We start from the raw sequence: 24,200 nt of genomic DNA, 5'->3' as shown, positions 1-24,200 counted from the left end.
AATTGTCTCATATTGATTCAAAGATTCAAAATATATGATTGTGCGATCTGATTTGCAACAATGATAAGAACGCGTTGTCTATAATTTACCTGAACTATCAATAACTGTAGTTGTATTATCTGATCCGCAACAGTTAGAGGGTTATATTGTCTCACAATAACACAGAAAATCTATGAAGGGATAGAATTAGGCTTTTCTGGGCAGCTTATTGACTTACAGTAACTAGTAGTCATTTAGCGCTTTTTTGTCTATCTAATTTACATCTGATGGCCCATATTTCCCCCATTCACTTAAATGCAGCTTTTATCTGCTGCTCACTTAACCGAGGGCAAGTTTTCCTAACGAAACCACGAATATTAGACCCAACAGGCCCAGAAACCTCTACCTGATTGTCACCAATCGGTCCATTGATTGAGACTACCATACCACCAGCGCTGGCCTTCTTAGCCGCATTCAAATTCTTCAATCCAGAGGACAAAGCCTCGATATCAGGGAAGCTAATCGTGATGACCTCACGAGGGCCTCCTGGAATTCGGGTAGCAACCGAGCTAGATTTGTCTAGTTGACCTGATAAATGGCTAGAGCCAGTGAGTTTATCTCTACTTGGGGTAGTAGGAACGAAGGAATTGACTCTTGGCTGCTGAGTGCTCAAATGTGGTGTAACTGGCTTGATAGGAGTGGAATTCGCAGCATTTTCCATTCTAGTGACTGGGAGAGAGACAGCAACGGAGCCTTCAGACTCATCGAAGGAGATATACACGGCTTGCTTAGCAAGACTGGCATCGTCAAAGTAAGTAGAGAATCCGCTCTCTGGCTGATCGGTCCATGGGATTTTCTCCATGGAGTAGCTTTGGTGAGCTTCTCGGTTCTCTGTGATGCAAACAGAGATTTTTGATAGTTTCTGAGCCGATTTAGCTTCGTGCTGTCTAGCTCGAACACCAGATCTCTTCATCTTTGCTTCGGGAGTGGTTTTTGAGAGAGATGGTGCTTGCTGATTTTCATTTGGTTCTTTAAATAAGATGGCGCCAGAGATCTTCTCATTGCTAGCTTCTGATATAATATTAAATGTGGTAGCCGTAGCTGTGATAGCAACGGTACTCGGAGAAATGGCTGTTGAAGCTGATGTTGCCATGGTATTGTTCATCTCTTGCTCATCCATTAATCTCCCAACCTCCTCAAGAGACATTAATTCACCGTCCATGTTACACATGTTGTCCGAGGTATGGTGGCTACTGGTAGCTGATTTGATGGTACCGTATTCTGTGAGAGATAATGTACGAATGAGAGTCAAAGAGAGGCTTTGCGGTTGGAAATACAAAATAAACAATGTTTTCGCGTACAAAGATAGTAGCAGCGATAAACAAACGAAACAAATCAACTTCACTTAAGGATTACTTTTAACTCTGTTTCCCGTAGTTTCCATAACCATCTACTATGTTAATACGAAGAACGTGATTTGCCTCATGATATTAATTTACAAACATAATAGTCACTCACTCTACTTACTTTCAGCTGGTCACTTTTATGTACTAGAGTATTCTCGGTTTATCTTCTTATGGTTCAAACACACTTGCAACTTAGCAAGAGCCTCACTCAAATTAAAACGCACATTGTTAAGTGTACTACAATCTTCTATAAATTTTTCACGCTGGAAACAAAAGTGAAAAAGAGAGGAGATGGTACTAGAGAGGTATGGTATGATATCTGTTGGGGAGAAGCGTATATCACGAACGTGTTTGCAAGAGGGTATGTTCTTATTGCACCATTATTCGCGGAAGTTGAGTTTAAAGCAGTGCTGTTTTATATATTTTTAATTCTTCAATCACCAGAAGCAAACAAGAGAAGAGACCTGAAAGCTGAAAGCTTTCTCGGGTATGTCATTGCCTCATTCACCCTCTACCTCGGTCCTCGATTCCGATGGTCCCAAGATCGAGTGAACGACTATTCGAATGCCTGATTTTGCTCCCCATGCCGAGATATGCTTCGATTTCAATCCAATTTCAGGAAAGTTCTTCATTCTCGCGATATAACACTTCTAGCGCTTTTAATTTGGCATCGTTCTCCTAATTCATATGTAAATTCTTCATTGTCGCGTTTCTTCCGGAGCTGTCTCCCAGTATCTCTGGAGTGTGTTGTATCGTTCCTGGTTTCCGCTTTCAAAAAAGACTGCACTTCCTGTAATGATGTTCTGAGTATAAATTTATCTCAGTTCCTCATAGAATAACGAATTGCTCATTTTACCTTAATGATAGACATTACATTTGCCATTATCTGTGGCATCTGCAGCTCCAGTGTGAGAATTTGGCTTTGATATTTACCGGAGTTGAAGCACCTGTGGCATGATAGATACATCAAATATATTTTTTACCTACCACAATCATAGTGAGACAGTCTTCTTCAGCATAGTTTGTTGACTTTTAGGTTCCCACAGCAGCTTGCTATTGTTAATTGCTGTTCCCGAGGTTCTGCCGCCCCTTTCACAAAAAGGGTATTCTCGCTTCGGGGAAAAGCCCAAACATGTCATCAATATCCTTGTGAGTGACCTTTCCATACAATGCAATCAAGATAGATGGTATCTCAATCTGTTGTTGTCGCCATTTGTTTGCTTCTGTTCGTCCTTTTTTTTCGTTTTCTTCGTTCACCATTGATCAGTTAGAATTGAAAAGGAGATTGTGATTTTGAGTGAATGCTTTGGTGGGCTATGCAGAATTCAATTTTCTCATCCGCAAAGTCTTGGAAATATGATGGGACATACTTCACATATTTTAAAGAAAATTTCATAATATATGAGCTGTGGAAGCTGGCACGGATATCATAAATTTAGTGCACAGAATACTGGAATTTGGTGGGCATATCGATTGTTTTGACAAGTACACTCATCTTGTTGACAAGTCAATATCCATCGTGACTGAGATTATTCTGGGGGAGAGGGATGCGAAAGAAATAAGTTTGCGGGAAGGAATAAAACTCGCTCAAAATTATCAAAATTAAAATCTGGTGATTTTGTGTAAGAAATAGCCATAATTAAAATTGTTATTCATAAGGCAATCGATCATAAGAGCGAATAATAGCTTTCTGTAAAATACACAATGATGAGTTCACTGATGATATACTCACATTTCAGCCTAGTAGTCGCCGAAAAGAGAATCTTGGGGAAAAACATCCATTAGCGCAAAACATTTATGGAGATACCATGCACTTTCGGTCGACTCTCTGAGGATAATTGGAAGCAAGAATGCAATTAAAAGATTTAGTGAATGATCTATTTGGAAAAGCATCCTGGCTGATCATTCTCTATATATGATGATTTTCCCCTGGACCTCCCGTCTGAGACTATCAGTTGGTTACAGTGGCGCAAGATTTTCCATGAACTTATGTCTTTGCAATCACGACTCCTCAATCAGGGAAGTTGAATTTGTGGGTTGAGCAGTTGTCACCCCAAATTCGTGTGTTCTAGGCCGTATCGTTACTGTTTTCTCATAAGAGGATGAATTTTCGCTGTCGGCATCATCTATAGATCGAGGTGTGAAGTACTTTTTGGAAAGACTTGCGTTATTTTTGTTTGATAGAAGATTTAGAAGCTCCGGCTCGGGTCCCGCGCCACAGTAGGTTGCATAGTCGGTCCATTCATCGAAATTGACGTCATTCGTTGGGTATGGAGGATACTCCAATGGAAAGAAACTGGGCTCTTGAATCAACAGACTTTGATTACGTGTGAAGCTAACATGTGTATGTGATTCTAGATGCTCTTTGCTGCTGCGCGGGGGCTTGGGACGAGATTGGGCAAACTGTTGTTGAATTGTGCGAACAGGGGATTCCACTCCAGGCAAAGAAGATCCAAAAGGCTGATGAGCTAAATCTGAAGTTGATGATTGAGAGCTGTGATCAGGTTGAACCATAGAAAGGCTGCTATCATCCGCAAAGCTCTCTTCCGAGCTATAGTTTTCCATGTTTATAGGTGGATCTGGTGATGTAGACTTATTTACCAGCTGAGTGACTAAGAATTGATAACTCTCCAGCATGTCGTCCATTGTACTGTGGGATTTCAGAGAAAGAAGGCTATTGGCTCCTAGATTTGTTGAACGAGTGATGATACTTGGAAAGGACGAATCTAGACTTGGATTTAATCGAGGGAATTTCTTGAGGAGACCTTATGTAGACCAAACAATATTTTTTCTCTCTTTCAGATATTGAGATGTTTAGTAGAGTTGACATGAATAAATACATCCATAGATATAAAGAGCTCAATGTTTAACTGCTGTTCTTCAGAAATTGTACCACATTACCCTCCTTTCAATTATCAATTTATCAACTACAGCCAAGTGAATCAAATGCGTAGTAGGAGTTGTTCATGATTTGTTGTTTATTGAAACGTAAACTCTAGAAGAATACGGCCACATCAGACATGATGGATACAATTGCGCACCATTTGAGATACGGTAACGCATCCATAAATATAAAACCCCAATTGAAGTTATTAAACTTGTAGAAAGGAATCATCGTAGAAGTGCCGTATGCACATTTTCATCACATCGTACACTAATCCTGATGTACGGTTTCCAGAAATAGCCAAACAATTCATTCCGGTTGCTATCACGTGTTACGCGCATTTCATCAACTCATCGTGATTCACTGCTCTCTCAGCAACGGTACTACATAACCAAAGATATCTTAACTCCAGAACAAACAAGTCAAACGTATTCGGTGATCAAGCTGTTATATGCCTCGACTCCCACTTCTGAGATTCTCATGCTAATAATCGCTCAGGAAGACATTTCATGGATCGACAAGTCCGACCTCTTCGGAGTGTGACTATAAGCAATTTAATTAATCTGCCCAGCAGTACTAAAATCAACATCAAAACCGGCATGGGACCCACTACCTGGCTTGTACCAGGGAACCAGGATAAATACAAAATACAAAATATGGTGGTAGCTCGAAGATAGGACACAAAATGGTGAGAACACATTCCCTTCCCAACAAACAGCTTGACCACTGTACAATATAAATTTTTTGCATTTTGCTTCTGCTGGATATTCAATAATCTTGCAAGTTATTATTACATATAATTATTCTCGAAAACTTTACTTTCGCGGTGCTGGAAAGTAATCGGGGAGCAAGGACTGAGATCGATTGTGATACACTGCGGAATATCTGCGCAACAAAAATTTTGAAGTCGCTGAGAAGAACATCCCGCAATCTTTTTGATTCATGAGCGTAACTTAAGTGGTCCCTCGTAAGGATCAAACTATGAGCCAGCAGCCATTTCCAAAACTTCGAGCACTTGTTCTTTACTGGTTAGAGGTACGGCATTTGTAGGCAACCACCTATCTTTCAAACAATTGTCCGCTAGTGCGTCCAATTGCTCTTTCTTTACACCCACATCCTTCAGTGTCCTCGGCATGCCAAGCTCGCTCACAATAGCACCGACCACATCACCTGCATCTGAAGTTCCTCTCTCCAAGCCGCTCCTCTCGAGTAACTCTTTAACGGTAGCTTCACCCCACAACGCGTCGAGTACTTTTCTTTGACCTCCAATAACTTTCTCGTCATTGCTGCCATACTTTGCGTTGTATTTCAATACGTGTGGTAACATGATACAGCTTGTCTCACCATGGCCAACACCTAGTGGTCCTAACTGGTGTCCGATTCCGTGGCTCCCACCCATCGGGATGCTTCTGCCAACCCCCTTCATTGCTTCCACTACTCCCCACATTTCCTTTAATCTCGCGTCCTCGTTTGTCGGATCTTTCTTGGTGATCAACAAATTTGGTACGAGTAATCTCAATCCACTCGAAAACTCCTCGTCGCTTCCGGCGCAAACATTTTTATCAAGCGAGCACAGTCCTTCGACACAATGATCTACGGCTCGAAGACCAGTGCTAAGCCAAATATGTTGAGGAGTAGAAGTACACAGGGAAGGAGATAGAATGACAAGGGATGCGCCCAACGATGGGTGACTAAAGGCCACCTTCTGATGCGTCAAGGTGTTGGTCGCGCCAGCAAGTGGCGAGTACTCCCCGCCAGAAAGGGATGTTGGAATGTTGATTATGGGGACTTGACATGGCTTTAAATCTGAGGGTTTGGCCTCTGCCGACAGAGAATAGAGTCCCTCGGGTGTGGATACATTGTTTGCTAGTGCCTACTTTTATGTTAGGAAATCCCGCAAAGATTTTCTTTAAAACTAGGGGGTATAATATTGTGGGCTGGTAGATCTAGTACGCATATAACCGCAGGCAGGAGGTCAAGGCCACACAAGATTTGGGTGTTTAACGTTAGGTTGGAGAGTGTCCCGATTATATGTGAACGATTTTTACATACGAATGAAATAACTTTTGCTCCGTCAGTAAGTGATCCGGCTCCAAGCGTAACAATGATATCTGCTTCTTTCTCTCGCATGTCTTGTACGATTTCCAAAACATCATCCCATGGTGTGTGCGGCTTGATTCCATACCTCACGCCGACAACCAGATCACCAAGACGTTCTTTAAGAGAGGTGAAATTGGAAGTCTTGCTGATGGAGTTCGATACAATTATGTAGACCTTTGAGGCATGGAATGTATCTTTAATGTGATGGGCACATGCTTCAGGAAAGGGGATGCCGGTTGAAATGTGGGGCTTGGTTTGTGGAGGAAATGCCGGAGTGTAGGTCTCATTAGGGGCTGCCATTGCTTCAAACTTGCTATGTCCGAGTCTTGTAACGAAAAGACTGTTTCTTTGAAGCTGAAATTCAGATGATTGAATGTCATACAAGATTTTCCTTCACATAATCGACGTTGGACGTTGACAATGATCGACTGCTTATTAATCATGCATAACTCACACGTAAACTGCCGCCGAACTGCCGACATCCGGAGAATATCGCAACGTCAACCCTCTGAAGATATATCATGCTACGTCCCTCTGGATGTTTTGCAGCAGTTTCTTTCTATTTGATTTGATAAAATAATCTCGTCCCTGTATTCAATGCTGGGCATCAAATGATTGTTCTGTCCTTTTGCAAGATCTTTTGCAGCTCACCTTTTTTTTTTTGGAAACACAAACTTTTGGTTCTGATTAAGCATACTCATCTAGGCAGGTGGACGAAACATACGAATGTTACGCTGGGTAAAGTTCGTATCCCCCGAATTAGAGGTAGACACACATGTTTTCTTCGAAAATGGGAGGCTGGTGAGTGACGATCATACTCAAAGATCCATAACCCAATCTACACTGTCAAGGTTTGATTGGCCATGATCCCAAAATCTAGAAAGTTCTCGTCGAACCGGGTAAAAAGGTTTTGACACCTACATGTTTTGTTGCGTATCTACACCAGGGTGTCAAGACTAGTTGAAAGCCAAAACTTGGTTTATTGTTTTCTGTTGCATATCTGTACTGGGGTACAGGGATATAAAGGTGCTAAGATTCTTGATCTAGACCCATTGCTGTCCGCATAAAAGCGGTATAATTGAAATTTGTACTTTAATCAGGCTCTGCCGAATCTGTCTGTATGAATTTACAACATATCTAACTCATGAGACGCTGCTTTGCTATTATTGTGGAATTGCCAGTATCTGTACCTAAGTGGCCAGCTGCTATCAAGACTTGCATAGTGCTTCTAGATCGTAGTAGTAGGTTTGAGCTCAAGACAGAACTTTTTTCCTGAGATGTCGGGCGGAAGAGCGTGCAAAAACCCAGAGCATGTGTATTCATTCAGTATCGATTTCCGTAAATTCTTCATTCAAAACGTGGCTTCCCAAAGGCCACAATGTAATTCACCGAAGCAGTAATCAAACTAGAATAATTAGCTCGTCCTAGCTTAAGTTTTTCACACTACCAACGGCTTTGATGAATTGCGCAATCGCCTAGTGAGTTTCTGAACACAAAAAAGTTAAAACGAAATAATTAATAACTCTAAATACTTGAACCAACCACCGCCAGATTGAACTCAATTTACTTGAAATGCTAAGATTCTATTGCGAGAACCTCGTGGTTATACCCTTAAAGTGGGCATTTTAACCAGGATTGCCTTTCTTGTAGAGCTTTATAAGATGTATTGATGAGTCGTAAAATTTCGATCTATGTATGATATTTTGTGGAGGGCAGGAAATAGATTCCCTATCAGAATATGGATCTATGAATGGAAAGAACAACCAAACTAAAAGTAATATAAATGGAAAGTATAGACGAACTAGAAGTATTAGGAAAGGCCAAGCATCGACCCATGACATGATGACCTTTGATCTAACGTTGACCGACCAATTTGTGTTTCTGAAATTTCACTAAACTTGAACCAAGGGCTTTAGAGGTATCCGCCGTCGAGTCTTCACATCAGAAGTAGTTGAAAGCAGTCTTTAGATGATGCAAACATGTCACCGAGTTTTCATTCGTTGACCCACCAGTTTTGATACAGTACGGTTTTGCTCACTGTCTCTCCATTGTTCGCTAAATATTAGTTGTAAGTGAGGCTCAGCATATGGATATGGGCTTGCGCGTTGGCATGGCATGGCAGGCTGTGTAACAAATGGTTCATGACTCATAGGTCTCGACTTGGCTGCCTTGATTTCTTACTGATGAAATTAAATCTGATGGCGCGTATGACCTAAAGCAGTGGTCGTAATGGGCGGGTTTCGCGTCAATCTTCCAATACCTATCCCCAAGCTATTATTAATGGGTAACAAATTGGAGGCTCTAATATCTAGCTGTTATGAGTAGCTCAAAATTCTTGTTTATATCTACGAGTATCTGTGGATACCTATGTTGAATATGAAATTTGAAAAACAGATAGATAGTGTTTGCAATTTGTATTTGTTTTATATACAAAAATCAAACAAATTGTGAAGTTTTTAGTTTTCAATATTCTTATTTTTTATAAGACTAAAATTAGTATTAATCTTTACTACAATAGAATCAATTCTTAAGCTAACAAAGCTTATTAAACAATACTTGTATTATATATACTTTAACTACCTAATCTAGAAAAATGAGGCTTTAATCTCTACAGCCAATCGTTGACTAGTAGGTATAACTTTTTTCCATCCCCCAAGCCACCTGCACTCACGAATGCCCGTAGCCAGCTGTACCACCCAAGCTACCCATTGCGACCACTGGCCTAGGGAGTCTTGAAGGCTGGCAATGCAGATTGCCGCAATGTGGGCTCATTACACAAGGCCCATATTGATTACGAGTGGTCGGCAAGATGACTCTATCTCAAACTCAACTCAGAATTTGAACAAACAGGACGAGTGAAAGTGAGAGTTGAAGAATTTTCAAATAGTTATAATGGAGCTAGAGCCAGTGCAGGCTATAGTATACCATAGTAAAACGGTGGTGTATATCAAGGTATTGATATGGTAGTTAGTATGTATAGAAAGGTGAATATATTTAATCTTATATATTGCAATTATAAAAATATATTGGAAATACTAGAATTTGTTTTGAAATACCTAATATGGATGGGAATGTATAAAATTTAATATTTCAGAACAGATCCCAGTATTTCAATATATTAAAAATGATTGCTTCTAGATAATTACGCCTTTCGTAATGAAAACCTCTCTTACTGGTATCATCTCTTGGTTCAACTCTTGGGGTAGGCGCCACCAAGAAAAGAAAAATGTAGATCTTGATACTAGGACTATCTAGTCACAAAAAATTAGAGCTCTTCACTTTCGTAGTTTGATACTTACGATAATATAGTCAATTATGACGAATAACTTCCTATTCATACTGTCAACTAAGCCCCTCTTGGTCTAATCCTCGATAAATTTCACCAATCTATCAAGTCACGTATTTGGTACGCTAGACAGGCACTTGCCATTCACATTTAGACCGTAGACACCACCGTATCTTTCCATATTCGGAATTCTACTATATATATCTCACATTCTACATACAATTGACAGCATAAAAAGGAATACACATACATCTTATTCTCTCAACTGTCAAATAGTTACCATTCATTACCTTTATACTTGAGGATACTCTTTACATATATTTCAGATCCTAATTAAGATACTGGTCAAGTTAGAAACAGTCAACACATATTTGTTTCTATCCAATACTAACAACTAATACCATCTGATAACTGGACACTCGAGCATATTCGTTCAAGTTGTTTATAGTAATATCTTCAATTAGATTTATTTTTGTAAGTTCTTTCCTTAACCTAAAACTGTTTACCACCAAGTCTCTTGATGTCATCATAGTCAGTAGCTACTCAGCACCGAAAATACTTATTCAATATGTATTCAAGCAAAGAGAGAGTTTAAACATAACTCACTTTCATCTTATGATAGTTGAAGTTACATCTATTAACAGATATTCTAGGTACATTTAACCATATAATAATAGACATGTCTTCTTCAGACTCTGCCGGGCAGCGCTTGCAAAAGCTTCAGCTGCTCCAAAGTCAGCAACAGGAAGACATCGACGATTTGGATGTGGAGGATACAATTGTATCACTACTTGTGAAAGACAGCGCGTAAGTCACCTCTCTACGCCTTACACCTGCAACTAATGATCCCCTATCTTCACTCGGCTACGTGCGAAGTTGGCTAACTCAAAATAGCGATGTAACTGGCGTCTTTAGAAATTGTCCAGTCGAAATCATCTTGCAGGTCATGAGCGAGCTTGATCCCGTTTCCAAAGTTTGTTTCTCGCTAACTGGCTCGCACTTCCGAAGAGTATCCAAGAAGTATTCCGACATTGACAAATACATCCATGGTCAATGTCACCCTTCAAGTCTCGATACCTGCCATGCTTCTCGGCTATCCTTGCCTCTAAGCCTGCAAGTATCGACGTGCGGAAACTTTATATTGGATCTTGACAAGCGCTGCTTTGACTATCTGCCACTTGATGATAGTGAAGTACAATGGTACCCGACTCTCGCGGACTTACTGTGGAACGAGAACTTCTTCTGGAGCGGTGGTGCACAATGGTGCGACGGATGCTATAGAGTTCTGCCACCCACAAGTTGGGATCAGTGTGCAATGGAGAAGGAATTTTGGGACCACGTTGAGAACCCATCGTCGACCAAATTGCTTCCTCATGAATACATCACCGACCTCCTTGCCAGAGCTCTTGTCCAAGGAGTCAACAAGCGTCGCTCGGATTATCATTTCACCGGTGATCCTGCCAGTTTTATCCCGCGAATAAAGGCCCTCAGCTACGGCGGACAATCTTATCAGTCTCAAAGAAACGATATTGATTTGACTATCTGCGCAAAATGCAGAGTCAAGAAGATCGTTACTGATAACGGTCGCAGACAAGAAGCGTGGACCTGGGGATCGAGTGGATTCGAAGGAACTGGAAAAAAGTCCGACGGAGTCAGTATGGCTGGACACGGTAAGAATGTGGGACGGGCTGTGTATGCGGATAATTTGGCGGATCCACAATTACCCGATAGCTGGATGTATTTCGTATTGTGGGAGGACATCCTACGAGAATCTGGACATTTCGTAAAGGAGTATGAGAAAGTAGAGTTGCCGTGTCCGAGACGTAAAGTTACGAAAACTATTGAGCTGACAGAATTGGATTGGTAATTACAAAGTTTATATCAATCAATTTATTCAGAGCAAAGTCACGGATATGGTGTCTTTACCAGATTGTAATCATTTACAATAAGAAAAGAAGGTATGAAGGATCCCACAGTCGATACCCATAGCTAGATGGATAGATGTCCGTTCTGGCATGATCATCATCATACCCTAAGGAAATGTATGGTCATCGCAGATGTCTAGATATTGTCATCTCATATGTCCCATATGATGGGCCATATCCCATTCTAAATCGTTAAACCTAGAGGACCTAAGTGTTACATCGGCCGCCAAAATGTGTCGAAGAAGTGGAAAAGAAAGTCACACCTTCACAAAATGAGGAGTTTTTGTTCAGGTCTTTGCTATTAGTTCCCACTTATCACAGAGGCGTCCAACATTCAGACGGTGTTTCGTTCCGAAAGATTGATGAGGGTAATGCAACAGTATAAATGCAATCACAACGCAGAAATATAATCCGTCCACCAAGCTCATGAGCTTGATGGGACCAGCCTCCTTGGCGCTTGGCGGCTGCTTGGCGGTTAATTTTCGAAGTTTCTTCTAACCACACCTGTTACCGACGACCATTTTCTTTTCCAATATCACAATACCCACAGCAATGATTGCATCTGCATGGATAGATCCACTGCCATGTTACGGTGTAAGCGCCAAGCCGACGTCGGGAAAATAATGATGCTTTTCTAGCCGCCAAGCTTCCAATCACCACGTACCATATGCTCTCCACACGCCGATGTAACACGAATGTGGAGAAACCACGGGGTAATGTCCGAGAAAATATTACAGGCTTGAGTTAATCGCTCCAATTGCTTTGGGTTTCGACTCGGTACTCAGTAGTATCGATCCCAAAAGTGCATGAAAACGGTGCTGGCACAACAAACCCTCGAGGGTTGTTCAGGCACCATGATCACTCTCTAGGCGATCAACGTTATCTTGCCGTGATAGCACTACAGTTGATCTCGTGGTATGGATCTGGTCAGCTTGATCGAGAAGCAAAAGCAGTTCTTCCGTTCGTATTCACAAATCGTTTGCTCATCTCCCTCCACCTTTGAAAGGAAACAAAATTTCAGGAGCAGTCTCCCTAGAATATGCCAATGAAAGGTTTGGCATTTCTTTCCAGGAAGGGTAGTCACTTTCCGAGGCATTTAATGGATCTATACGGATTTATCGGGACGAAGAAAATTATCCTTGAGTGAGGTACAGGAGCTCCGAATACTCCGCAGATTTGTGACTATATAAGAGCCATGATGCCATACTGAATGACCATCATCTTCATCCTCTGGCAAGCATCAAAGCATCGAGTTCATCTACACAAAGAATCGCCTTCAATCATTCACCATGGTTGCCACGCTCAAGCTTGTGAGCCTCATGGCCACCCTCCCCTCCGCTCTCGCCTGTCTAGGTTACACTGGGGGACTCCCCACAGCAACTTCAACCAAGACCAACAGTAAAGTCATCGAAGTTGCTGCTGGAACCACCTTCGACGGTGGTTGGGCAAAATATGATCGAGGATCCGGTGCTTGCAACGGACAAAGTGAAGGAGGTAAGTAACACAACTACTCTAATACATACAAACTCCCCAAAAATGAGACTGACACACTTCACCAGGTGATTCTGATGCCGTATTCCTTCTCCAACCCGGAGCAACTCTTCAGAATGTCATCATCGGCAAAAACCAAGCTGAGGGCGTTCACTGTGCTGGAGCTTGCACTCTCAAATACGTCTGGTTCGAAGATGTGTGCGAGGATGCGATTTCCATCAAGAAGGACAAGGCTGGTGATCAATCCTGGATCATCGGAGGCGGAGCATATCATGCCTCGGATAAAGTGGTCCAGCATAACGGATGTGGTACTGTCAACATCATCAATTTCTACGTTGAGGATTATGGAAAGTTGTACCGAAGTTGCGGAAACGTGAGTTTTTCATTCTTTTTAAATTACCCATCTCCTTTTTCTCTTCTTGCTTCTCTTCTTTCGCTTGTTTTATAAATGCATAACTAACCTTCCCTTTAGTGCTCATCCCAATGTAAGCGTAACGTCTACATTGAAGGCACGACTGCTGTCAACGGCGGTATACTTGCCGGTATCAATTCCAACTATGGAGACACGGCCACGTTGAAGAATGTATGCTATGATACCGACCATCCATGCCAGATGTATACTGGAAATAATCAAGGCAAAGAGCCCACCAAGGCTGGATACTGTAGCGGATAATCGGTTCCAGATAAACATTCCGAGTGATGGAGGCAAGGAGTGTTTGAACGTTTTTGAATAAAGAATGTTGGATGGGCTTTTGAGTGATAGTTGAAGGGTGATTGTCGTTGTCGTTGTCGTTGTCGTTTGTTTCCCTGTGGATATTTCAAGAACCTATTGAGTGTTTGTACATACATTAGAAAGCAGTACTTAACTATACTACATGATCTATTCCATCGTGCACATATAATGGCCACGTAGCACAGCACTTGCTTTGACAAACCAACACAGCAAATAATCTCAACCTCGCTAGGAACCCACTCCGTGATCTAAACGCAAAAAAAGTAAACCACATGCCCCGAGTTCATAAAATGATTAAATTAGTTAATTAAACTATATACCACTTGATCCATCAAATGTTTATTATTCATTGCATCCATACGCTCATTATTCAATAAAAATCAATCAATCAATCAATCATAGCATGTCTCATCCTCAAATTAACTCATACCGAGCATCCCTCACATTAGATATACTCACCCCTTCATACCCTATCAACCGCCGTTCCCCTTACCTCTCTTTCCCCCCTCTCTCCTAAGCCTACCCTACCCTAAAAGAACGCAGCACCCACAGCAGCCATAGCCCCAAGAACCCCCATCATTCCATTAACCCCCACAACCCTCTCCCCAGCCCCACTACTCTCATTGCTGCCCGTCGACTCCGCCGCGCTCGCGGTATTACTTGCTGAGCCCCCTCCAGTCGTTTGGGCCTTCCCAGTAGTTCCACTCCCAGCTCCCGTAGTCGTTGCCGTCGCACCACCCGCATCACTTGCAGCGGTAGTCGTAGACCAATCCTTTGAGATCGCAGAGGAAGTAGTAGTTGATGTGTAGGCCAAGGCATCGTTACAATAGGCTTGCTTGTTGGCGAGAACCCCCGTGTAGCCCGTGTCGTTGGGACATACATTGTAGCAACTATTAGATAGATGGATTAGTTATGTTCCGGATCAATTATATTGCAAAGGAAAAAGGAAAACTCGCAAGACAGAGAAGAGAAGGGGAAACATACGTCAAAACTGCATTCCAACTCGTGCACAAACAAATATAATCGGTAGTTTGACACGCCCGAGCGATCGCCGTCGTCGAACTCACACATGCATCGAGAACATTTTGTGCGTCACAAGCAGCAGAGAAGCCACTTGTAGCCGCTGCTGTAGTCGTAGCAGCAGCATAGGAGACCAAAGCCGCGAAAGGAAGGGTTGCTTTTGAGAAGTGCATTTTTGAAGTTGAAGTTGAGGTTGTAGGGATGTAGAATAGATGTAAATGAGATGTGTGAGTATGGAAGGGAGTGCGAGTACTAGGCAGGTACTATATGCGAGAGCAGTGCAGTATGCGTTGTTTGTATAACTTCACAATGATCAATTGATCCAACGGTGCGATATGTGCGATACAGAAAAAAAAGCTGAGAAACAGAAGAAACTTCACAACAACGCGTGCGATACATTCAGTATAAATATATAAACCACCTTCCTTTTCACCGTTCCAAAGCCAAACTTCCCCGTGTGATCAACCGAGACATTCCAGACAAATCAACATACACTCAAAAGCAAAAGAAACTCCCCGGACAACCAATATATCACAGTCTTCAGAATGATCTTCGGGCTACTTCCCCATACTCCTTTTTTAAGCATATCCCGCATAGATGTTTCCTCAAAATACCTAGTGTTTCATTGGTGCACTTCCGAAAAGAGTCTAGTCCATGTGTACATAGACGACTTTAGGTTGAATGTTTCAGGGGTCGCCGAGCAACCATGTTGCCCACGTCGTTCAATGTGCCATGCATATTTCTACTTCTAATGTACCTCAATACATGTACGAAGTAAATGATTACCGTTGGTAAAATCAATAATGCAAATAAACATTCAAAAGCTAAATCGAAATCGTTTACATGCATGTATGTATGCATTAGGGCCATCACGGACCGGAGACCTCCAAGTGAAGAAGCGGCCCGAAGCAGAACTTCAGAGATCTACACCAATCAGAGACACAAACAGCTATCAAAGACCACTAGTTTCGACAACTTTGATTTAATGCTTGTGTCGTGTCCATTCTACATTCTACCCTCCGCCATGATTATTTCTCGACACTTGCTCTCTGATATGTTTATTTATCAAGTTTCAACAGCATGCTTCGCATTACAACTTTGATTGCCAGGCCTATTGTTCAGAGTTGGAATGTCCTTAAGAAAGTACGCTTTTGGAATTTATCGCTCGAGAAAAGTGCTCGTGATCAAGAGTTGGTTGTATTGGTTACTAGTAAGCTGTCATTGTATCTTGTATCTCTTCTCCTCAGAAAATGCGACCTAGCATACAAAAGTTTGTACAGGAGGCCACACCCAAGCTCTAACTCTCACTCAATGTTCTCTTCATATTTGATTGGAGATGGGACATTAAGAAAAACCACCGCGGGTAATCCATTGTGGTAACAAATCATCATTCTTTCTAGTGTAATACCCACTAAATACAAGGTCATCAGATACTTTGGGCTGGATTTGTTTTCTTTCGATTAATGTATCAATCGTTACAATGCATTTCCTAGCGAGACTCAAACCTTGAGATGGCTATTTATTCCGGAACATAATTCATACCTCCAATCCATTCCAGGTAATTTAAAAGTTGAGAAACCTGGACCTCCCTCAGCTTGTATAGAAAATAACACCATGCAGAACCAAAGAAACCCTCCAAAACATAAATCACTCCTGTCCAAATCCCATTGTCTCTTCTACTGCCATCGTCAATTTAGTTTGCAACTGTTCAAGGTTCTTGTATGGTGGAAGATCCAGTCGGTTGAAACTAAGTCATGCTGTTAGTATGTACGATATTTAGACGTTCAGAGGTAGCTTACCAGGTGTGAGATTTTGGTAAATTATTCGGCTCTCCTTGCTTTTCAATGGTGAATCTTCTCGGCCCGTCACTACCTTGAAGATCTTTAAATCCGTTGACGGGTATACGAGAAGTACCAGTAGCAAATTGAAGAAGTCGGGATTTCTGTTCTCCATCCCAGCTGCGGATCGTTTGCCAAAAGAATTTAATGACCTCATCAGATTCTGTGTATCCTCTATAGTCCGTATGCTTCTTCCAGTCGTCAACATCAATTTCCGCAATACCACCAATCAGCAACTCAAGCTCTCTTTCGTCAAAGACGTTAACAAGTTCGGCTGGAATAAGCTCATGGAAACCAGTGATGAAAGCTTGGAATTGCTCATCAATTCGTTTTTGAATCCTCCACTTGACCATCAAATCAACATACTCTTTTTTGTTTTCATCTGTGACTTCAATATCTCTTCCACCTGGTTTAAGGTCCTCGACATTTGTAACACCAAATCGCTCATCTTCTGTCGAGAATGTCTGGTCTAGAACACCTTCAATTGGATTATCCAACATCCATTGAAGACTTCGATGGAAATCGGCATCCACTCCCTCCATATCTTGAAGGGAGACTGCTTTGTTAAGCATCATTTTGTACAGGGCACCAATGAAAAATGCATCCAAGAATCGGCGATGGAAGATGGCCAAACCAACCACTCTACCAATGAATTTGAAGTAGTTGAGATGTTCTGGGTTAATTCCGGAGTGGGGGTTGATTTGGAGAGTATAGTTGTCGTGAGCAGAGTATTCGAATAAACAATAGAAGGGGTTGAACATTTCATGAGAAAGAAGGAAAAAGAATTCTCTCGATAATCCACCATAATCGAGACCATCTTCTCCATCAAATTTAATCATAAGACGTTTCTTTAAATCGGTGGCGGATTGACGCATAATTTCAGCGTAAGAATCCTCGAAAATATGTGATCTTCGGATCTTGACATGGCATTGTCCGGAGAGAATCCGCAAGGCTGGTTGTGAACGGAAGTAGATAAGCTTTCTTCTGAAATCGCGTTTGTATTGCGGTACGTTCTGATCCAGCGAAGAGGGCAGTCGAGGGTCATCCCAGGTAGTGGTTTTGGTGTTGTGATCCACAAAGTAGACTCTTGCAGTATTTGTGAGTCTCATTTCCCAGCCACTTGGCAGAGGACCAAGTTGTGAAACTGGTTGTTGTTGAATGGTATTGTTGGCATTTTGACCGCCATACATGCGGATATATTGTTGACGCCTGGGGTCTACCCAAGTTGTGGTTCGGGTGTTGTGATCCACGAAATAAGGACGACCCTCGGGAGTATGTCTCTGTTCCCAGAGTGGTGGAAGCTCTCCGGTTCCTGCAGTCGTGGCTCCAGTAGCCATCATCGTAGTCGCAGCAGCGGTGCTAGCAGTACTGCTAGCTTGTTGCTGTGCCAAATTTGGCGAATTGGCACCGGTGCGATCTTCGGGTAGAGTTCGGTTCTGATGTCGTTGACGCTCCACTTGAGTGTTAGCATTTCTTTCGTCCTGCCTTGTCTCGGTCGTCCCTGATGCAGATGGTCGGTTCCAGCTTGTAGATCTTGTGTTGTGGTCGACATAATAGGTTCGTCCCAAGTTGTCTTCCCGCCTTTCCCATCCAGCTGGCAATCTACCCTGAGCGTCCTCGAATGAGCTCAAACCGTTTCGATGTCCTGCCCCTGCGCTGGCTGAAGGTGCGTTGCTTCCGCCGCTGCCTGCAGCGGGTGCATGGCCTGGGGTTGGTCCATTGGAGAGAGCTCCGTTAGCCATAACCACTCCTTGTGGTTGAGGGGTATGAGAAGCAGGCGAAGAAGTAGGGTTTGAGAAACCAGAAACGGAGCCAGTTGGAGTGTGGATCGAAGGTCGGTTGCTTGAGGTTGAATGGCCGTTCGTGGGCGGGGCGAGGCTACCTCCTCTTGGAGGGGTATCTAGATTTGTGGAAAGGCTTATAATAAGTTTTCCATGTACCACAAGATTGTCCGTCGATTTCTTCAGGTCTCGGGTGAGCATTTCTGTGATTCAATATAAGCCCCAAACGTGAATGGCAACAAAGAGAAATATCACGACTCACGATCTTGGGGCGAAGAAAAGTCGATGACATCTCCAACACGAACATTTATTACCCCCAAGAACCCTTGGTCCTTCTTCTTGAACTTTTTCTGATCAAATATCTGTACTGCCAATATACTGTCTTCATTCGCACGCCTAAAAGTAAATCAGCCCAGAGTCTTTCCTATAGAGGATATGCCATATTCACAGGTCGAAGATTTCGTTCCAGTATGGGTTCAGAGTCCTTTTAATAACAGTGGTCGTTTTCGTCTGCTCGCCACTCAACGTCGCAACTGCAAAAGGGTCCGGAAATCCTATGTCACACGATTAGAACGGTTATCTTCTTGGGGAAACGGTATCCGCACTGAAAACATCACGCTTGTACAAGCCGTCGGCAGCAATTACTGTTGATGATTAGTATATCAACTGACATTCAATTGCCAAATAAGCCTACTAGTTAACCGCAGGTTGGGCTGCCTATAGACTCGTCAGTTTTATTCTTCTTCTTGTATAACGACAGAGTTCCAAACATACGCTGGAAGGCTGGAGTCCATTCTACTACTGCTGGCCATCGTGAAGGTTCGCCAGAGATGGCGGGATCGTTTCTTAGGGCGTCAATAATAGATAACGGTAGATGGTATCGCAGAACACTTCTGACGTTCCCTGGGTTTCAAGGTTGGCCGTGGTGGAAGCTTTGCGCTTGCGTTGATTTGGGGCTGTGTTAAGTAGAGCTCCAAAAGCCCCCTTACACCCAAATTATGGATCTGACAGGTTTTGCGATTATCGTTATCGATTCAAGGATTCGTGATGCATGAAGGTATGATAATGAGTGGAATATTCATAAAAGGGGGGTTCAATGTATTGATTTAGAAGAGGAATGGAGTTTTGGTCAATCAAATCGTCAAGGCGGCACAGAATGTCCCCGCTAATAAGGTTGATTATTCCTCAGGCAAGAATTGATAATCATCCACCTATTTTTATACTTCACGTCATACCTCTTTAGCCAGACTTCCAGGTTCTCTTGATCGACCGCCAAAAAAAGAAACCCAATTATCTTGGATGAAGGACGTTTTCGACTGCAATCGTGGATATGGTGGTAACTTGCTTCTCCTCTACCACGGATTATATGAGGGTTGCGAAGATTCAGTTGACGTGACAAAATCGGGTCAGATTCCTCCAGGATACGAAATCCTTGAGCATATCGTGTACGATTAACCAGTGTACCTTCCGGCACGTGAGTAAGCAGTGTTTAGTGTGATGTTTCAATGTGAGGACAGAGCCTCTTTTACATTGGGCAATTTGGGAAAGGAAAAACGTGACAGAATGAGGTGATTTGGTACAAGTACTATCGGGAAGAAATCTAGATGCATGGCAGTCAAAATTCTTCGAGCAGGCCATGGTCCTCCTGCACAGGATAAGTACATCGATGTCGTGGGTTGTGATAGAACCTCAGTTGTATATTAGATAGAGCACGCGAGAACTATATCACTCCTTACCTAGTAATCGTCAATTTGTGCAATCATTTTCATGGCATACATTCAAATCCTGCTGTACAGATGTATAGTTGAAGACTATTCATTCATGATGATAACGGAAATCCAAATGGAGGAATTAAAGAAGACCATAGGTATGCTCAAGATAAACGCCGTGGTATTTTCATGAATAAATCGCTTCTCGAATGAATGTTTGATAATTCAAGAAATGACTTTCCCCCAAATTCCCAATTTTGATGCCATCACTTCAGCGGCCCTCCCCATCTTATCATGTGCTAGAGTAAAGAAGACTCATGCAGAAGTTCCCATGGCTTAATATGGCGTGAAACCTCTGCCACGGTTGCCTCTGTAACCTCCACGGTAACCTCCACGAGGAGAATAACCGCCACCACGTCCACCACCGAAGAAGCCGCCACGACCTCTGCCGCCTCCTCGTCCACCACGACCACGCTGCATTCCGGGGACATTGGTACGTTTGGGGACAACCTGTAATGGAAATGAGCTTAAAGCGCAGATAGATGGATGAGAAAGAAGATTTACCTTAAGGTTGCGACCCTTGAACACACTCTCATTGAGAACCAAAGCTTGTGCGACAAGACTTGGCTCAACAAACTCTACATACGCATACCTGCATAAACCTAGATTAGCATCCTTCTCTTGCCAGGTAGCGTTTATCACAATGACACTCGACACTATCCGTCGAGGTTTTAAGGAGCCAAATTTCGTAGAACGCACCCCTTAGGATGACCGGTAAACTTGTCAAGCAAGATAGTTACACGGTTAATAGATCCGCAGCTTTGGAAGTGAGCTTGAATGTCTTCTGGGGAAGCAGAGTAATCGACGTTTCCGACAAAGATACTGCGACTATCGATATCCTCCTTGTCTTCTCTGAGATCAGTGCTTTGTTGATCGAGAGTTGCCTGCATTTCTCTAAGCTTGGCAGCTTCTTCCTCCATCTCTGCAACACGGCGCTTCATGGCCGAAATCTCTTCCTAAATCGGCTGTCAACAATTGGTTCTCGATCAAGGTCTTTCACCTTTGAATGTACCTCGTCATTGTTATCATCCTCGCCAGCCATAACCTGGTCTTGAAGCTTTGGTTCGGTGTCTGCCATGATTTGTTGGCTTGAAATGGCACTGCTGCACTTGTAGAATGTTGTAAGATATTTAAGTAGATGAATCCTCGAGCAAGGTCGGAGGGAAGATGTTGGTAAAAAGTAGAAGGTTGCGCTTCTGAAAGAAATATTATTAGCAAGAATTTCAATAACCGTAAGCTAATCACCAGAGATTGCGCAATTTTATCACAGAATGGATTGGAAAGTGAATTGATCTGCCAGCATGATCTTGTATCTCATCCGATGATAAATCAAGCTATTACCAGGCAATTCTCGAATTTTGGAGAGGGAATGTTGTGAAACCATTGAGCTGCTTGAAGAAATGAAAGGGCATCGCTGTGCCAATGGCAAGGCTGGAGAACAACTTACCCAAACTTCCAAATGGTCAAAGGGTACAGAATGCAAAGGTTGCAAAGTGAAAAATAAATATATTGGGGTTGTGGTTGAGGTTGGTTGAGGTTATTCACAAATCGTCTGGACTTGCTTCCACAAGGCTACCACACATGGCTACAGCCAGCTCTCTTGCTACCCGTCCACGGCCATCTTTCATGCGCTTGGATCGGCCGGTCGGCTAATTCGGACAATCTGGCAGGTTAACGCCGTCTGCCAGTCGGATAAGCAATGCCAAGCCTCCAAGCCAGCATTTTGAACGCAGTTGAATGGCTTGTGTCCATCTAGCGACCAGCTGTAGGTGATGTTTTCCATGAGAAAATCGACAAGGCGGCTGGAAGGATCTCAACGAGGATAAGCATACTTGCTCTGCCACCCTTCACTATTGGAGCTGGCAGTCCCTCCTTCATAATTTGGCCCGATCCACAGAAAAGATGGCGCCGGCACAACAGCTGGGGTTTCCTGCTGCATATGGATACCTTGCGATAAGAGCTGCGCATACACCGCAATCAGACCTCAGATTCAACACTGAACAATCACATGTTCCTTCAATTCGACATTGGAGTCCCTCTGGGTTTGCAAGTACACCGTAACTTCTCTTGTTCGCCATCCTTCTTGCGATAAGTGCTACACGCTGTGCAAAGTCTCTCCTGAATCATCAAACATCAAAGGATCGATAGCATTGCCTGTTGGAGGGGAAGACACTTGATCTTCTACTAAGATTTTTCTAATAAAAAAACGATCAAATCCAACAACATGTCCCGACGCAACTCAGATATTTCTGAACATGCTCCTCTAATCCGCGCCTCCTCTCAACCCATTTCCATAGCCTCTGGGCCCTCCTATCATCATGTACCTCACCCTTCCTTTTCCCGGAAACTCGCAAATAGCTACCGAAAGTCTCAAACCTCCGCAAAGAGCTTCCTATCCTCTCGTGCTCAGCACTATACGGTGCTCCTCCTAGTTGCATGCGATTTAATTAGCATTATTTCGGATATAATCATTAATCTCTATCAATGCGACAACGATAAAGAAGGCAAGACGGATCCAATTTGGAACGAAGTGAGAGACGGGTTAGGAATTGCTGGGTTGATATTCAGTTGCTTGTTCATGGCGGAATTGATTGTTAGCGTTTGGGCTTTCGGTTTGAGGTGCGTATCTTCAACTTGAGGTTCTAGGCATCGGAGCTTGTTGGCTTCGGAAATTGATCCTGTTTACGAGACTTGGCATGCGAGTCAACCGCCGCTAATGTTCCGCCTCACATGCCTTCATCTCTACTTCCGTGCTAATACTGCTGTTTCACGTTGAATCCCACTATCTCGGATTACATTGTTCCTTTATAACTATTATCACTTAAGCTAACAAAATTCTTTCAGCTATTTCCGTAGCAAATTTCACTGCTTCGATGCCACTGTGATTGTTGCCGGATTCGTTGGTATGTACTATTTGTATATCTCTTTCTAACCAATATAACCCCCCCCCCCCCCCCCCCCCCCCCAACACCATCACATTACACCTCTATCTTGTTCCCAAACTAAACCCTTCTCCGTCTAGTTGATGTGCTACTTCACGGTGTTCTCGAGGAAGTTGCCTCACTTGTGATTATCCTCCGTCTCTGGCGTTTCTTCAAAATTATCGAAGAATTCAGCGTTGGCGCTGAGGAACAGATGGACGTATTGGAAGAACGAATTGAACAGCTTGAAATGGAGAATAGAGAATTGAAAAGACAGATAAGAAAGAGAAAAGATGGCGACGAGGACTTGGAGAATGGAGAGGGTGGTTCAGAGTCGGAGAATTAAAGGCCATCTAAGTGATAAATCCATTACGCGGTAGAGATGGAGATGGTTGCACTTATTGAGGTGTGAGTATATACCCGAGCAGAGCATTCTATAGATGGAGAAGAGACAACTCGTTTGCTATATATCCAGGGTGAGAGCTCAGCTTCACTGCTGATTCCATAGTTGGCACCAAGGTAGATATCTTCCCGCAAATCAAAGGTTGGCTCCATCCGTACGTCCGAAGGATGTTCTACTGCGAAGGCAGATTCATAGTGATACGATATTGTGATATTGAATCAGGCATACAGAAATAGATGAGACTTGTACAGTTACATTGAGTCTGATTGAGTTGACAGAGATTGCACCTGGGGGTGTACATGTCCTGCCATGATAGTCTAGGCATTACAACTTCAAATTCGAGCGATATCTTCAGATCATCTGCTTATATTCATGGAATCTGGCAAATGTGATTTGGTGTGATTAGTTTGGGAACCGAGGCCCATTCTAGGCTGTCGCCTTGAGCCCTAGAGCGGGTATTTCTGCTTCTTCAAGAGTGGCCACGGTTGCAAAAACAATATATCTGGCGACGGCATACTCAAGCACTGTAACCTTGACAAAAGACCTTTAATACCACCGAGGAAAGATTTTCATGATGATGATTAGAAAAGCGCAGATATCAAGAGATAGTTACCCGGTCTAGCTTAATTCCGGAGTGCTTCTGTTTTAGTACACGGTAGAGCAT

General features: G+C 42.9%; 9 protein-coding genes across 9 annotated transcripts; 3 read left to right on the top strand and 6 right to left on the bottom strand.

Annotated features, from left to right (window-relative positions):
• Positions 1–234: 234 nt before the first annotated feature.
• BCIN_04g00510 (hypothetical protein) lies at positions 235–1,366 on the bottom strand. Its single transcript, XM_001554409.2, has one exon. It carries the CDS (start codon positions 1,208–1,210, stop codon positions 287–289), a length of 924 nt encoding a protein of 307 aa, XP_001554459.1. The 5' UTR covers positions 1,211–1,366; the 3' UTR covers positions 235–286.
• A 1,918-nt stretch (positions 1,367–3,284) lies between these two features.
• BCIN_04g00500 (hypothetical protein) lies at positions 3,285–4,162 on the bottom strand. The gene has a single exon (XM_001554411.2). The coding sequence runs from the start codon at positions 4,029–4,031 to the stop codon at positions 3,387–3,389; it is 645 nt and encodes a 214-aa protein (XP_001554461.2). The 5' UTR covers positions 4,032–4,162; the 3' UTR covers positions 3,285–3,386.
• Positions 4,163–4,989: 827 nt separating this feature from the next.
• Bcadh4 lies at positions 4,990–6,747 on the bottom strand. The gene is made up of 2 exons (XM_001554412.2): positions 6,322–6,747; positions 4,990–6,142 (listed from the first exon to the last, which is right to left on the bottom strand). Exons 1-2 carry the CDS (start codon positions 6,667–6,669, stop codon positions 5,249–5,251), a joined length of 1,242 nt encoding a protein of 413 aa, XP_001554462.1. The 5' UTR covers positions 6,670–6,747; the 3' UTR covers positions 4,990–5,248.
• A 3,525-nt stretch (positions 6,748–10,272) lies between these two features.
• BCIN_04g00480 (hypothetical protein) lies at positions 10,273–11,557 on the top strand. The gene is made up of 2 exons (XM_001554413.2): positions 10,273–10,462; positions 10,550–11,557. The coding sequence occupies exons 1-2, from the start codon at positions 10,335–10,337 to the stop codon at positions 11,520–11,522; spliced, it is 1,101 nt and encodes a 366-aa protein (XP_001554463.1). The 5' UTR covers positions 10,273–10,334; the 3' UTR covers positions 11,523–11,557.
• A 1,255-nt stretch (positions 11,558–12,812) lies between these two features.
• Positions 12,813–13,968, top strand: BCIN_04g00470 (hypothetical protein). Its single transcript, XM_001554414.2, has 3 exons — positions 12,813–13,074; positions 13,140–13,444; positions 13,544–13,968. The coding sequence occupies exons 1-3, from the start codon at positions 12,870–12,872 to the stop codon at positions 13,742–13,744; spliced, it is 711 nt and encodes a 236-aa protein (XP_001554464.1). The 5' UTR covers positions 12,813–12,869; the 3' UTR covers positions 13,745–13,968.
• Positions 13,969–14,077: 109 nt separating this feature from the next.
• BCIN_04g00460 (hypothetical protein) lies at positions 14,078–15,349 on the bottom strand. The gene is made up of 2 exons (XM_001554415.2): positions 14,789–15,349; positions 14,078–14,694 (listed from the first exon to the last, which is right to left on the bottom strand). Exons 1-2 carry the CDS (start codon positions 14,995–14,997, stop codon positions 14,334–14,336), a joined length of 570 nt encoding a protein of 189 aa, XP_001554465.1. The 5' UTR covers positions 14,998–15,349; the 3' UTR covers positions 14,078–14,333.
• A 787-nt stretch (positions 15,350–16,136) lies between these two features.
• Bcrsp5 lies at positions 16,137–19,861 on the bottom strand. The gene is made up of 7 exons (XM_001554417.2): positions 19,218–19,861; positions 19,138–19,160; positions 19,049–19,087; positions 18,892–18,997; positions 18,706–18,839; positions 16,624–18,646; positions 16,137–16,571 (listed from the first exon to the last, which is right to left on the bottom strand). Exons 1-7 carry the CDS (start codon positions 19,253–19,255, stop codon positions 16,472–16,474), a joined length of 2,463 nt encoding a protein of 820 aa, XP_001554467.1. The 5' UTR covers positions 19,256–19,861; the 3' UTR covers positions 16,137–16,471.
• Positions 19,862–20,232: 371 nt separating this feature from the next.
• On the bottom strand, positions 20,233–21,789 carry Bcsgn1. The gene is made up of 5 exons (XM_024692317.1): positions 21,660–21,789; positions 21,225–21,408; positions 20,912–21,168; positions 20,717–20,804; positions 20,233–20,662 (listed from the first exon to the last, which is right to left on the bottom strand). The coding sequence occupies exons 2-5, from the start codon at positions 21,288–21,290 to the stop codon at positions 20,489–20,491; spliced, it is 585 nt and encodes a 194-aa protein (XP_024548092.1). The 5' UTR covers positions 21,291–21,408; positions 21,660–21,789; the 3' UTR covers positions 20,233–20,488.
• Positions 21,790–22,252: 463 nt separating this feature from the next.
• Positions 22,253–23,895, top strand: BCIN_04g00430 (hypothetical protein). The gene is made up of 3 exons (XM_024692316.1): positions 22,253–22,831; positions 23,057–23,115; positions 23,235–23,895. The coding sequence occupies exons 1-3, from the start codon at positions 22,437–22,439 to the stop codon at positions 23,477–23,479; spliced, it is 699 nt and encodes a 232-aa protein (XP_024548091.1). The 5' UTR covers positions 22,253–22,436; the 3' UTR covers positions 23,480–23,895.
• Positions 23,896–24,200: the final 305 nt, after the last annotated feature.

The sequence above is a fragment of the Botrytis cinerea genome, chromosome 4 (assembly GCF_000143535.2).
Source record: "Botrytis cinerea B05.10 chromosome 4, complete sequence".
Lineage (NCBI taxonomy): Eukaryota > Fungi > Ascomycota > Leotiomycetes > Helotiales > Sclerotiniaceae > Botrytis > Botrytis cinerea.
The sequence above is the reverse complement of the archived record's forward strand: the minus strand, read 5'-3'. Positions and strand labels throughout refer to the sequence as shown.